The sequence below is a fragment of the Trachypithecus francoisi genome, unplaced genomic scaffold (genome assembly GCF_009764315.1).
Source record: "Trachypithecus francoisi isolate TF-2019V2 unplaced genomic scaffold, Tfra_2.0 Lachesis_group6, whole genome shotgun sequence".
NCBI lineage: Eukaryota > Metazoa > Chordata > Mammalia > Primates > Cercopithecidae > Trachypithecus > Trachypithecus francoisi.
Genome location: NW_022681471.1, coordinates 87,346,885 through 87,360,191, shown reverse-complemented (window position 1 = coordinate 87,360,191; position 13,307 = coordinate 87,346,885). Strand labels below are relative to the sequence as shown.

The window sequence follows — 13,307 nt, the reverse complement described above, 5'->3', positions numbered from 1 at the left end:
GCAACAAGAGCGAAACTCCGTCTCCAAACAAAGAAAGAAAACCCAAAGAAAACAGTCCAAGGACCTCCAACTTCTGATTACATTTTTGAAAGGGAAGCTAAGTGTGGTGCGCACAATTACCATCCTTTACCTGTAGCCCTAGAGAGAGGAAAATGTATTTATTTATGGGATGTAGAAGGCAGAAAATATTTTGACTTCCTGAGTTCTTACAGTGCTGTCAACCAAGGGCATTGTCACCCCAAGATTGTGAATGCGCTAAAGAGTAAAGGGAACAAATTGACCTTAACCTCTAGAGCTTTCTATAATAACGTACTTGGTGAATATGAGGAGTATATTACTAAACTTTTCAACTACCACGAAGTTCTTCCTATGAATACAGGAATGGAAGCTGGAGAGACTGCCTGTAAACTAGCTCATAGGTGGGGCTATACCATGAAGCGCATTCAGAAACACAAAGCAAAGGTTGTTTTAGCAGCTGGAAACTTTTGGGGTAGGACATTGTCTGCTATCTCCAGTTCCACAGACTCGACCAGTTATGATGGTTTTGGACCATTTATGCCGGGATTTGATGTCATTCCCTGCAATGATCTGCCTGCACTGGAGCATGCTTTTCAGAATCCAAAAGTGGCTGTCTTCGTGGTAGAACCAGTTCAGGGTGAAGTGGGTGTATTGCAGATCCAGGTTACCTAATGGGAGTGCGAGAGTTCTGCACCAGGCACCAGATCTATATATTGCTGATGAAATACAGTCAGGATTGGCCAGAACTGGTAGCTGGCTGGCTGTTGATCATGAAGATGTCAGACCTGACATAGTCCTCCTTGGAAAGGTCCTTTCTGGGGGCTGATACTCTGTGTCAGTGGTGCTGTGGGACGATGACATAATGCTGACCATTAAGCTAGGGGAATATGGGTCCACATATGGTGGCAATCCACTAGGCTGCCAAGTGGCCATTGTAGCCCTTGAGGTTTTAGAAGAAAACCTTGCTGAAAATGCAGAAAAAATGGGTATTATCTTGGTAAATGAACCCATGAAGCTACCTTCTAATGTTGTAACTGCCGTAAGAGGAAAATAATTATTTTATTTATTTATGTATTTGAGTCAGAGGTTCACTCTGGTTGCCCAGGATGGAGTGTAATGGCGTGATATCGGCTCACTGTAACCTCTGCCTCATGGGTTCAAATGATTCTCCTGCCTTAGCCTCCTGAGTAGCTGGGATTACAGGCACGCGCCACTATGCCTGACTAATTTTTGTATTTTTAGTAGAGATGAGATTTTGCCATGTTGATCAAGCTGGTTTCAAACTCCTGACCTCAGGTGATCCACCTGCCTCTGCCTCCCAAAGTGTTGGGATTACAGGCATGAGTCACTGTGCTCGGCAAGGAAAGGAATTATTAAATGCTATTGTTATTAAAGAAACCAAAGATTGTGATGCTTGGAAGGTGTGTCTACGACTTCAAGATTATGGACTTCTGGCCAAGCCAATCCATGGTGACATCATCAGGTTTCACCTCTGCTGGGGTCAAGGAGGATGAGATTCGAGAGTCCAGTGAAATCATTAACAAGACCATCTTGTCATTCTGAGGGTAGCAGCTGTTTTCAGTGGTCCCTGGGAGCCGGCTGGAGAGAGGTGGTCTTGTAAAAGCTCTGCTCTTAATGCGGGCACATTCCACTCCCATGTGTCTTCAAAACCTTTTTGTGGAATATATATATTTTTTCAGTTGATACATAATAGAAGAACGTTTATGAACCTGCCGTTTGCTTTGTAATGTAAGAGAATGTAATGGCATCTATATTCAGTGAAAGTGTTTTGATGTGCATGTGTACTTTCTAAGGTGAAACACATCTATGTATACAGACAGCCTTTAAGTCACATCCTTCAGTATACTTTATATATGTTTTCATAATTTCCTTGCTGGTATAAATGTTTTGTATTTGAAAAAGTTATCTCTAGGGTATTACATAAAAGGCTTCACCTTATAAAGTCAAATCATTGTTATCACTGAATTTTAGGAAGGATGAATGGTTAAGCATAGATAAAATACTAATATTAAGTAAACGTCATGTTGGCCAACATCAGGATGTATTCTATGGATATCATTATTTTCAGTTAAGAATTAGTGTTTAAAATTCCTAAATTGTTTGAGTGCTTGATTATAATTTGTAAAAAAAGTTTAATATTTCTTTGAATTAAAAATAAAGCTTATATTTAAAAAAAAAAAAAAAAAGATACAGTACATGGCGGGTGCAGTGGTTCATGCCTGTAGTCCCAGCACTTTGGGAGGCCAAGGCGGGCGGATCACTTGAGGTCAGGAGTTTGAGACCAGCCTGGCCAACATGGAGAAACCCCCTCTCTACTAAAAATGCAAAAATTAGCCAGGCATGGTGGCACGCACTTGTAATCCCAGCTACATGGGAGGCTGAGACAGGAGAATTGCTTGAACCCGAGAGGCAGAGGTTGCAGTGAGCAGAGATCGTGCCACTGCACTCCAGCCTGGGAGACAGAGCAAGACTCTGTCTCAAAAAAGTTACAAACCATTTTCATCACCACAATGTTATCCCTTGTGCTACTCATTTTTAGTAATACCCACTCTCCTCCCATCCACCATCCCTAATCCCTGGCAACCACTGATCTGTTTTTCATTTCTAAAATTTTGTCTTTTCTACAATGCTGTACAAATGAAATCTTACAGTATGTAACGTTTTAGGGGCTTATTTCACTCAGCATAATTCCATGGCATTCATCCAATATATTGATATTTGTTTATCAATAGTTCATTGCTGTTGTGTTGTTGTTGTTGAGACAGAGTCTCACTTGGTTGCCCAGGCTGGAGTACAGTGTCTAAGCTCACTGCAACTCTTTGCCTCCCGGGTATATAACATTTTAGGGGCTTATTTCACTCAGCATAATTCCCTGGAGATCCATCCAAGACATTAATATTTGTGTATCAAGGCCGGGCATGGTGACTCATGCCTGTAATCCCAGCACTTTGGGAGGCTGAGGTGGGCGGATCACAAGATCAAGAGATTGAGACCATCCTGGCTAACATGGTGAAATCCCGTCTCTACTAAAAACTACAAAAAATTAGCCGGGCATGGTGGCGGGGGCCTGTAGTCCCAGCTACTCAGGAGGCTGAGGCAGGAGAATGGCGTGAAGCCGGGAGGCAGAGCTTGCAGTGGGCCGAGATGATGCCACTGCACTCCAGCCTGGGCAACAAAGTGAGACTCCATCTCAAAAAAAAAAAAAAAAAATTTGTGTATCAATAGTTCATTTTTATTAGTGAGTGGTAATTCGTGGTATGGATGTACCACAGTTTGACCATTCCCTTATTGTTGGACATATTGATTATTTTGAGCTTCTGGCTATTACAAGTAAAGCTGCTGTGAACAATTATGTATAAGTTTCTGGATGGGCATAAATTTTAATTTCTCTGAAGTGTAATTGTTGAATTGTGTGCTCATTGCATGTTTAGTTTTATAAGAAACTACTAAACAGTTTTCCAAAGTGGCTGTAAGATTTTACTTTCCCAGCAGCATTTTACAAGATGTCTAATTTCTCTGCATCTTTGTCACCATTTTGTGTTGTCACTATGTTTTTTATTTTAGCTGTTGTAATAAGTGTGTAGTGATACCTCATTATGGTCTTAATTTGCATCTAGTGAAGCAAATAAGCGCTGAACATCTTTTCATGTGTTTATTTGCTTATTTCCTCTTCAGTGAAATGTATGTTCATATATTTTGATCATTTTCCAATTGGATTATTTGTTTGTTTTTTACCTTTGAGTTTTTTTTGTTTGTTTGTTTTTGAGAGAGCCTCTCGCTCTGTTACCCAGGCTGGAGTGCAGTGGCACGGTCTTGGCTCACTCCAATCTCTGCCTCCCAGGTTCAAGCGATTCTCATGCCTCAGCCTCCCACGTAGCTGGGATTACAGGCGCGAACCATCATGCCTGTCTAATTTTTGTATTTTTAGTAGAGATGGGTTTTTGCCCTGTTGCTCAGGCTGTTCTCAAACTCCTGCCCTCAAGAAATCTGCCCTCCATCCACCTCGACCCTTCAAAGTGCTGGGATTACAAGCGTGAGCCATGGCCTACCGTTGAGTTTTGAGAGTACTACACATATTCATTATACATTCTGGATGTATATGTGATTTGCAAACATTTTCTCCCATTCCATACCGTTTTTTTCATCCTTTTAACAGGGTTTCTTGCAGAGCAAAAGTTTTAAATTGGATGAAATCTAATTTATTTTTTTCCTTATGGATTATGCTTTTCGAACTGTTTACTATGCCCTGGATCTCAGACGTTTCTCCTATGTTTTCTTGTAAAAGTTTTAGTTTTAGTTTTATATTTTAGATTTAAATCTATGATCCACTTGAGTTATTTTTTTGTATAAAGGTATGAAGATTAGGTCATTTTTAAAATGGCCTATGGCTCTGCAACTTCTCTAGCACCATTTGTTAAGCAGACAATCCTTCCTTTTTTTGTCTCTTTGTAAAAAATCAGTGTGGAGCTATTTCTAGGTTCTCTATTTTGTTCCAGTAATCTATGTGTCTATTCTCCCAATACTACACAGTCTTGATTCCTGTAGCTATATAAGAAATATTGAAATATGGTAGAGCCATTCCTCCCACCTTATTCTTCTTTTTCAAAAATTGTCTCAGCTACATATATATTTTTTTGAGATGGAGTCTCACTTGTGTCGCCCAAGCTGGAGTGCAGTGGGGTAATCTCGCCTCACTGCAACCTCTGCCTCCTGGGTTCAAGTGATTCTCCTGCCTCAGCCTCCTGAGTAGCTGGAATTTCAGTCGTGAGCCACCACACCTGGCTAATTTTTTTTTTTTTTTTTTTTGAGGCGGAGTCTCGCTCTGTCGCCCGGACTGGAGTGCAGTGGCCAGATCTCAGCTCACTGCAAGCTCCGCCTCCTGAGTTTCCGCCATTCTCCTGCCTCAGCCTCCCAAGTAGCTGGGACTACAGGCGCCCGCCACCTCGCCGGCTAGTTTTTGTATTTTTAGTAGAGACGGGGTTTCACCGTATTAGCCAGGATGGTCTCGATCTCCTGACCTCGTGATCCGCCCGTCTCGGCCTCCCAAAGTGCTGGGATTACAGGCTTGAGCCACCGCGCCCGGCCCACCTGGCTAATTTTTATATTTTTAGTGGAGACGTGGTTCTCCATGTTGGCCAGATTGGTCTCGAACTCCTGACCTCAAGTGATCTGCCGTCTCGGCCTCCCAAAGTGCTGGGATTATAGGTGTGAGTCTTAATGGTCTCCATTCACACACAATAATTTAAAAATAGACTCCCCTCTGCCCTTCCCTTCCCCACAACTGTTTCCCCTCTGCACCGTGCAGTGGTACCTGTGAGAAAGAACTGACCCATTCCCAAATCATCGTCCCCACCCCAGCCCCCAGGCCCTTGGTTGGTGAGACCCTTGATGGGCAGTCTCATGCTTCTGTCTGGGGGACTTTCCCACCGTTGCTCCCCTGCATGGAGACGAAGTGGACTCTTCTATTCCCTGTCCATCACAGGGTCTACCGTGCACCCATCTTCCTCATTCCTCCACATTCCCCAGATGACAATTTCATCTATGTCTCCTCCCACATACTTCTAAATAGACCGTCCCAGCCCTTGAACCCAAAAATCATGCAGAGAGCAAAGGCCAAGATGCCCAACCACCTGCTGCAGAATCCTGCTCCAGGAATGAAGTGTATAGTCTTTATCAAAATAAAAACTAGAGGCCAGGGACAGTGGTTCATGCCTGTAATCCCAGCTCTTTAGGAGGCCAAGGCGGGAGGATCTCTTGAGCCTAGGAGTTCGAGACCAGCCTGGGTAACATAGCAAGACTCTCTTGACAAAACCTAAAAAAGTTAGTGGGGTGTGGTGGTGCGTGCTTGTAGTCACAGCTACTCCGGAGGCTGAGGAGGGAGGATTGCTTGAGGCCAGCAGTTCAAGGCTGCACTGAGCTATGATCATGCCACTGCACTCCAGCCTGGATAGAGCAAGACCCCATCTCTAGAAGAAAACACCCAGCAACCGGAAACATCCTCCTCTAGAGTGGTGGTCAGGAACATCTGCCTGCCTTGTTCCCTGATGTCTCTCCAGCACCTAGAACAGCGCTCAGCAGGAGTATGCACTCATTAGGGTTTTGCTGAATAAATGACTCATTTGATGCAGCAATTCCACTTCTAAGAATCTGTCCTAAAGAAATATTCACACACGTGTGTACAACAGTGAGAGGCGCAAACAACTGGGGAACGTTTGCAAATGTTTATTAACTGTCAGTGACTGATACATGGGAATCGGATAAGGGGAATGCATGCTGAATAGGAAACAGTGAGGGAGGCTTGACCAGGGCGCATGGCACTGGAGAAAAGCAGATGGGAAATGCTTTTACTGTTACTTAGTGTGTGTATGTGCGAGTGTGGTGTGTGTGTAAATGCAGAGGAAACAATCGGAAATTAAACACTCAGACCTGACCTCAGTAGTCACATCTGGGGAGAAAGGAGGGTAGTGCTGTTCTATGGAGAGAATACCTGACAATACTTGTTTTCTGAGGTAGGTGCATGGATACACAAACCAAAATATGCATTAAGTATGTCTTGCTCATCAATGAAAACACTAATATCTAACAGAATGGCACACTGCAAGAAAATACAACGGAAATGCTAACATTGAACTCTTGGCACACTAAGAAAAATGATGCTCAACTTTTCACTGTTGTAAACACTTGCTTTCACTTGCTATACACCTGATGACGAGGGGTCCACAGCCATGCCCATGTTCATGAAAGGTCACCACGTTCTGCTTCTCATTGTGGGCATGTGTCATATCTCTGAGGCTGAGGCAAGAAGAGAGAAGGAAAGTAAGTGGCAGTGAGTTCCCACTGCCTGATAACTCAATCTCAACTCCTCCTGACCTGCAGACCCTGCACACTCCGATTCTGCCCTACCTCAGGACCTGCACATGCTTTCCACGGTTCCTTGAAGTGAACCATCTGCACATGCCACAGTGACTTCCTCGCCTGGGTTATCAATTCCTAGGCTAGAGGAATGTGTGGCCCGCATATCAGGGCTGACCTGGGTTTTGGGAACCCACAGCATCCTGGGTAGGGAGCATCCCTGGATGTACAGGCCAGGGAGTAAAGAGAGAATGCGAAATCGGCCGGATGCGGTGGATTATGCCTGTAATCCCAGCACTTTGGGAAGCCGAGGTGGGCAGATCACGAGGTCAGGAGACAGAGACCATCCTGGCTAATATGGGGAAACTCCGTCTCTAATAAAAATACAAAAAAATTTAGCCAGGCGTGGTGGCAGGCGCCTGTAGTCCTAGCTATGGGGAGGCTGAGGCAGAATAGCGTGAACCTGGGAGGTGGAGCTTGCAGTGAGCGGAGATCACGCCTGAGCGACAAAGCGAGACTCCATCTCAAAAAAAAAAAAAAAAAAAAAAAAAAAAAGAAATACGAAAGAGCGTGGGAAATTTCTTCATTCAGCCTCAATGCTGTACCCTAGGAAATTATGAGAAGGAATTATTTCGGGAACAAGTGATAAGATGGGATACCGGTACCATAACAGAATAGCACATCTACAACGATGTAGGGGGTGGGCCGAAGGTTCACTTACGGAGTTACTCGTCATCTTCCTCAGGGTCGCTGATCTCTTCATAAATCACCGGCTGCTTTCTCTCACGCAGTCTGTGGGTCCAGACATGTTTCTCGCTTTTGGGTCCTATGATGGAGAAGAGTTGGAAGATGAGGGTTGGGTAGGTTGGAGAGTGTTAGGCTCTGTTTTCTCAAAAAAAGGAGATGCCTCCCTTCTCCCAAGTGCCCATGGGCCTTCTTTATCCAGTTTTTCACATTCTCTGGCTTAGAGAGGCTGAGACCTTAGACCCACACCAATACAGGCCAAATGCCAATTAAAGTTTTAGCTTCTGGCTCCTTCCGTTGTGAGGTTTAGATTCCCAACCTCTTCACTTATGGGAACATTGACCCATACCTCCTTTCATTCAGCACGTATTTATTAAGGGCACACAGGCATACCTTGTTTTATGGCACCTCATTTTCATAGTGCTTCGCAGATACAGCATTTTTTTTTTTTTTTTTTAGAAATTTTCACCAATTTTACACTTTTCCATTATTATTATATCTGTTAAGGTGATTTGTGATCAGTGAGCTTTGATGTTATTGCAATTGTCTTTGTTGTCTTTTAGTCTTTTAAAATAATTTTTGTTCTTTAGTTTTTGGGTACACAGTAGGTGTATACTTACGCAGTATGTGAGATGTTTTGATATGTGCATGCAATGCGTAATAATCACATGATGGAAAATAGGGTCTCCATCCCCTCAACCATTTATTCCTGTGTTACAAACAATCCAATTACACTCTTTTAGTTATTTTTAAATGTACGATTAAGTTATTATTGACTATAGTCATCCTGCTGTGTGTAAATGCTTTGGGGGTACTAGGAACTGCGCCCACAGAAGATGACGAACGTAACCGATCAATGTTGTGTGTGTTCTGACTGCTCCACGGATGAGCTCTTCCCCGCCTCTCTTCCTTTTCTTGGGCCTCCCTATTTCCTGAGACACAGCAATACTGACATTAGGACAGTGAACAACCCTACAGTGGCCGCTAAGTGTTCAAATGGAAGGAAGAGTCGCATGTCTCTCACTTTAAATCAGAAGCTAGAAATGGCTAAGCTGAGTGGGGAAGGCATGCTGAAAGCCAAGACGGGCTGAAAGCTCTGCCTCTTGCACCAAACAGCCAAGCCGTGAATGCAAAGGAAAAGTTCTCGAAGGAAATAATAGTATACACTGCAAAGGAAAAGTTTTTGAAGAAAATAATAATACTAATACTCCAGTGAACACAAGAATAAGAAAGCAAAACTGCCGTTACTGCTGAAATAGAGAAAGTTTGAGTGGTCAGGAAAGAAGATGAAACCAGCCACAACACTCCCTTAAGCCAGAGTCTAATTCAGAGCAAGACCCAAACTCTCTTCCAGTCCATGAAAGTTGAGAGAGGTGAAGAAGCTACAGAGGAAACGTGTGAAACTAGCAGAGGCTGGTTTGTGAGGTTTAAGGAAAGAAGCCGTCTCCATAACATAAAAGTGCAAGGTGTAGCAGCAAACCCTGATGGAGAAGCTGCAGCAAGTTATCCAGAAGATCTAGCTAAGATCACTGTTGAAGGTGGCTACACTAAACAACAGATTTGCAATATAGATAAAATAGCCTTCTATTGGAAGGTGACGCCATCTAAAACTTTCATAGCTAGAGAGGATTGACTCCAACTTTGAAAGAAGTTCTACTGTGGGTAAAATGCTATCCAATAGCATCACATACTACAGAGATATCCTTCATGAAAGGGAGAGCTAATCGATGTGGCAAATTTCATTGTTGTCTTCTTTTAAGAAACTGCCACAGCCACTCCACCCTTCAGCAACCACCACCTTGATCAGCCAGCAGCCATCAACACCGAGGCAAGACCCTCCACCAGCAAAAAGAGTGTGACTCACTGAAGGCTCAGAAGATTGTTAGCATTTTTAACAATGAATTATTTTAAAATTAAGGTATGTACATTTTTACACATAACGCTATTGCACACTTAGTAGACTACACTGTGGTGTAAACATAATGTTTTTATGCACTGCGAAACCAACAAAAAACAATGTGTGTGACTCACTTTATTGCAGTGGTCTGGAACCGAACCTGCAATATCTCTGAAGTACACCTGTATTGGGTATCAGGCATTGAGCTGAGTAAGATATGATCCCAGGTTATCACAGATAGAATTGCTTGAGCACCTTTCACGTCATCAGGCCTTCTAGATTTAATTTAATGCCTCCAAACAATTTATGAACTATGATTCTTTATTTCCATCTTATGGACTAGGAATCTGGAGCTGAGAAAATTTGGAAGACTTGCCCCAAGTCACGTGGTTTTTTATATGGGTGACAACTCCAGTCTGTGTCTCTGGAAGTCATGTCTAACATCTCATCTGGAGCTGGGCGAGCTCCTCAGCCCAGCCTGGACCCAGGCTTGTCTGGGATCCATGCCACACACCCAGTCCCCACACCTGAACATAGCCAGGGAAGCCAGAGGGGTTGTTCCCGAATTGTTTCCTCTTACCAGATGTCTTGTTAATCTTCTCAGAGGTACTTGGTTTTCCCGGGGGGCACAGCTGTTTCCCATCGTTCTGTGGGCCAGATGCTTCTGGCACTCCCTTCGAACGGTTGCCTTTCTCTGCTGGCTTCTTGAGCGTGAAATTTATAATGTGAAGGTCACAGATAAACAGTATCAGTCACATTTCTATAGTGCTTTAGAGCTTACAAAGCGTCTTCACATGCATTACCTTAATCAATGTTCTCAACAACGCTGGGAGAGTTACACTTACCTAAATAAGGAGAAACCTGGGAGGTTAGAAGGGAAAGGAATGGCCTAAACGAATGGGGTTTCCAGGGCTAGAATGCTTATCTTCACACTCTTTCAAGACTGACATTTGTGCAAACAGCAGAAATCTCCATGTAATTGAGTGTGTGGTGTACAGAAGTTTTGTAGAATAGCATTCTAAGAATTCACAAGGTCTACAAAAGGAAGAGCTTCTGTAAAATACAAGGGATCCCAATATAAGCTTGTAGACTGCTGCTGGGAGAGTAAATGTAAAGACATAGAGAGGGGACAAAACGCTGCTGGGAAAGATGATGTGGGGCGATGAATACTTGGAAGAGAGAGGGAAAGAAATGGTTTGCTGAAATTAATCTAGACATCAAAGAAAACAGTACCAGATATGGCATACCACCCTACCGAGGCACCAACACTGAATGTGGAATTCAGTGAGGTGGTACCCACACCAATTCTGGTTGCATTGGGATGTGTCACTGACCAACAATATTAAGCTACTCTTTTATTTTTGTGTTTTTGTTTTGTTTTGATTTTGTTTTGGTTTTGGTTTTTGAAACGGAGACTTGCTCCGTCGCCTGGCTAGAGTGCAGTGGCGTGATTTCTGCTCACTGCAATCTCCCCCTCCCCCGGTTCAAGTGATTCCCCTGCCTCAGCCTCCCGAGTAGCTGGGACTACAGGCAGGCACTACCACGCTCCACTAAGTTTTTTGTTTTTAGTAGAGATAAGGTTTCACCATGTCGGCCAGGATGGTCTCGATTTATTGACCTTGTGATCTGCCTGCCTCGGCCTCCCAAAGTAAGGCTCACAACTGGCATTACACTCGTGAGCCACCGCGCCCGGCCCTTAAGCTACTTTTTACTCAGCTTCCTCACTTATGAAATAGTGAACAATACATGTAAAATAGGCTAAGGGAAAGTGCTCTCTGAGCTTGTAAACACTGTTTAGATGTAGTAATAATAAAAAACTAATACTTTTCATGATCCCTCTTTGAATTCGGTCTCCACACTGGCAACCCAACTCCCAGATCCCTTTACCCTCTAAACCAGAGTGGAATCTGCACTTGTGGGATCACTCATTCAGGGGCCTCCGAGGGATCCCGTGGGCTGGGACTGGGGCTTCCCAGATGCCCCAGGTGCAGACAAGGCCCTCAAGGAGCTCACAGTAGGGAGGGGTCAACAGTCAAAGCAATTCCTAAGCCATGCAAGCGGCCCCGGTAACAGAGCAGAGGCCAGCTGGTCCTTCCTGTTGTGAGAGTGGGTGTCTCAACAGAAGCACCAGCAGGCCCTATGGGGGGTAAAGCCCTAGTGAGCAACATCTGAACTTCATAAACAAATGCAAACGTGAATGAGTTTTAAATGGCTTGGAGTTCTGGATTAGACTACCCCTGCCACTGCGCCTCAGGAAAATTCTTTAATATCTCTGTACCGGATAGCCTCATTTTATTATTATGTTGCTGATAACCATGATCTAAAACATGGACTATGATTCTTTACTTCCATTGCATGGACCAGGAATCTGGAGCTCAGAGAACTTAGAAGATTTGCGCCAAGTCACATGGCTTTTATATGGATGACAGCTGAAGCGTGTGACTCATTATTATTTGGAGATAATAACAGAAACAACGTCATAGAGGTCTTCTTATGGATTAAAAGAAGTATTAAGGATCACAACTCTTAGTATTATCAAGCCGTCGATGCTAACATCAGGTGTTGTGATAGACATGGGGAGAAGGAGGCAATGAGGGCATTTTTTATATTCTCCCACTCTTACCTGTATTCACATCCGTGGAGAGACAAAGGTTCTCTGGTCCTTTAGACCTGAGAGATACTCACCTTCGGGATGATTCTCTGGAGCCTGCCGAAAGTCGTCTGAGGACGTTCAACTGAAAGAGAACACATCAGAATTTTAATTTGTTGGGAAAGATTTCCAAACTCTAGAGAGACCTCTGTCGCATGAGGGCATTCTGCAGCAGAGGGTTATGAGTCCACTCAATGTTGAGGAGTTATTTGAGATTTGCTTCTGAATTACGTTTAGTAATGGTTGGTTCACTTATCTGTGGCATCAGTTCAGAATTTTCCATCTCATAGTTTATCAAATGGGGGTTAAACCCCATCACAGTCTCATCTTATTCCATTACATATCTTTTACTTTCTCCCAGATAATTAAATTGATTTGTTGGGAAACTGAACTGTATCCACTCAAGATATGCAACAACTAAAAATCACTGTACACTTCAAATGGGTGAAGTGTACATACCATAAGTACGTCAATTAAGCTGTTAAATGTGTGATGAACCATGGATGATTTAGTCCAGTGGCTCTGAAATATTTTCAGTATAAAGACACTCCTTTAATGTCAAAAACTTGGCAGATACTCAAGCACTGGATTTTCAGACCTCTTATAGTGATTGTGGGAGATGGTAGAATCTGGCCTGTTTAGTTGGGGAGTAATAGGTCTATTGGAGACAGTTTGGACATTCTGACCTTGTCTTATAATTGTGTTGTCAGAGCAGAAGAGCAAGTAAACACATATGTCCCCTTTATATTCCTGAAATGCACAAAGCTCTCTACGCAAGAACCTGTCTTTTTTTCACCCTATGTTATCTCTGCTCACTGACAAGTGGGAAAGCTCTCTGTGTTGGATGAGGGATCACTCTTTCAAACTCACTTCCAAGCTCATCACGGAGAATTGGGGTTGTTTGGGAATGAGAAGACTATTTGGTTTTGATAAAATACAGAGAAACAGCGATCTTTATTACATAATGTGTTCATCACCCTCTCTCTTAAGATACTTATCCAATATCTACATGCTGTTAATGAAACAAACTCTGGAAGTTTTTGGCAGATCTACAGTTTTAACATTTTCTTTTTGTTTTTCACTTTTAACATTTTCTTAACTGTCCTTTGATTCATTAACAGTGTT

The 13,307-nt window shown here is 43.2% G+C and overlaps 1 protein-coding gene and 1 pseudogene across 2 annotated transcripts; one reads left to right on the top strand and one right to left on the bottom strand.

Moving 5' to 3' along the window:
- LOC117077432 lies at positions 1 to 1,621 on the top strand (annotated as a pseudogene). The gene is made up of 2 exons (XR_004434764.1): positions 1 to 1,062; positions 1,379 to 1,621. The product of XR_004434764.1 is annotated as an ornithine aminotransferase, mitochondrial-like (transcript).
- Positions 1,622 to 6,245: 4,624 nt separating this feature from the next.
- Positions 6,246 to 12,498, bottom strand: LOC117077777 (protein SSX7-like). Its single transcript, XM_033201398.1, has 5 exons — positions 12,414 to 12,498; positions 12,203 to 12,267; positions 10,113 to 10,233; positions 7,613 to 7,717; positions 6,246 to 6,831 (listed from the first exon to the last, which is right to left on the bottom strand). Exons 1-4 carry the CDS (start codon positions 12,496 to 12,498, stop codon positions 7,617 to 7,619), a joined length of 372 nt encoding a protein of 123 aa, XP_033057289.1. The 3' UTR covers positions 6,246 to 6,831; positions 7,613 to 7,616.
- Between the last annotated feature and the right edge of the window lie 809 nt (positions 12,499 to 13,307).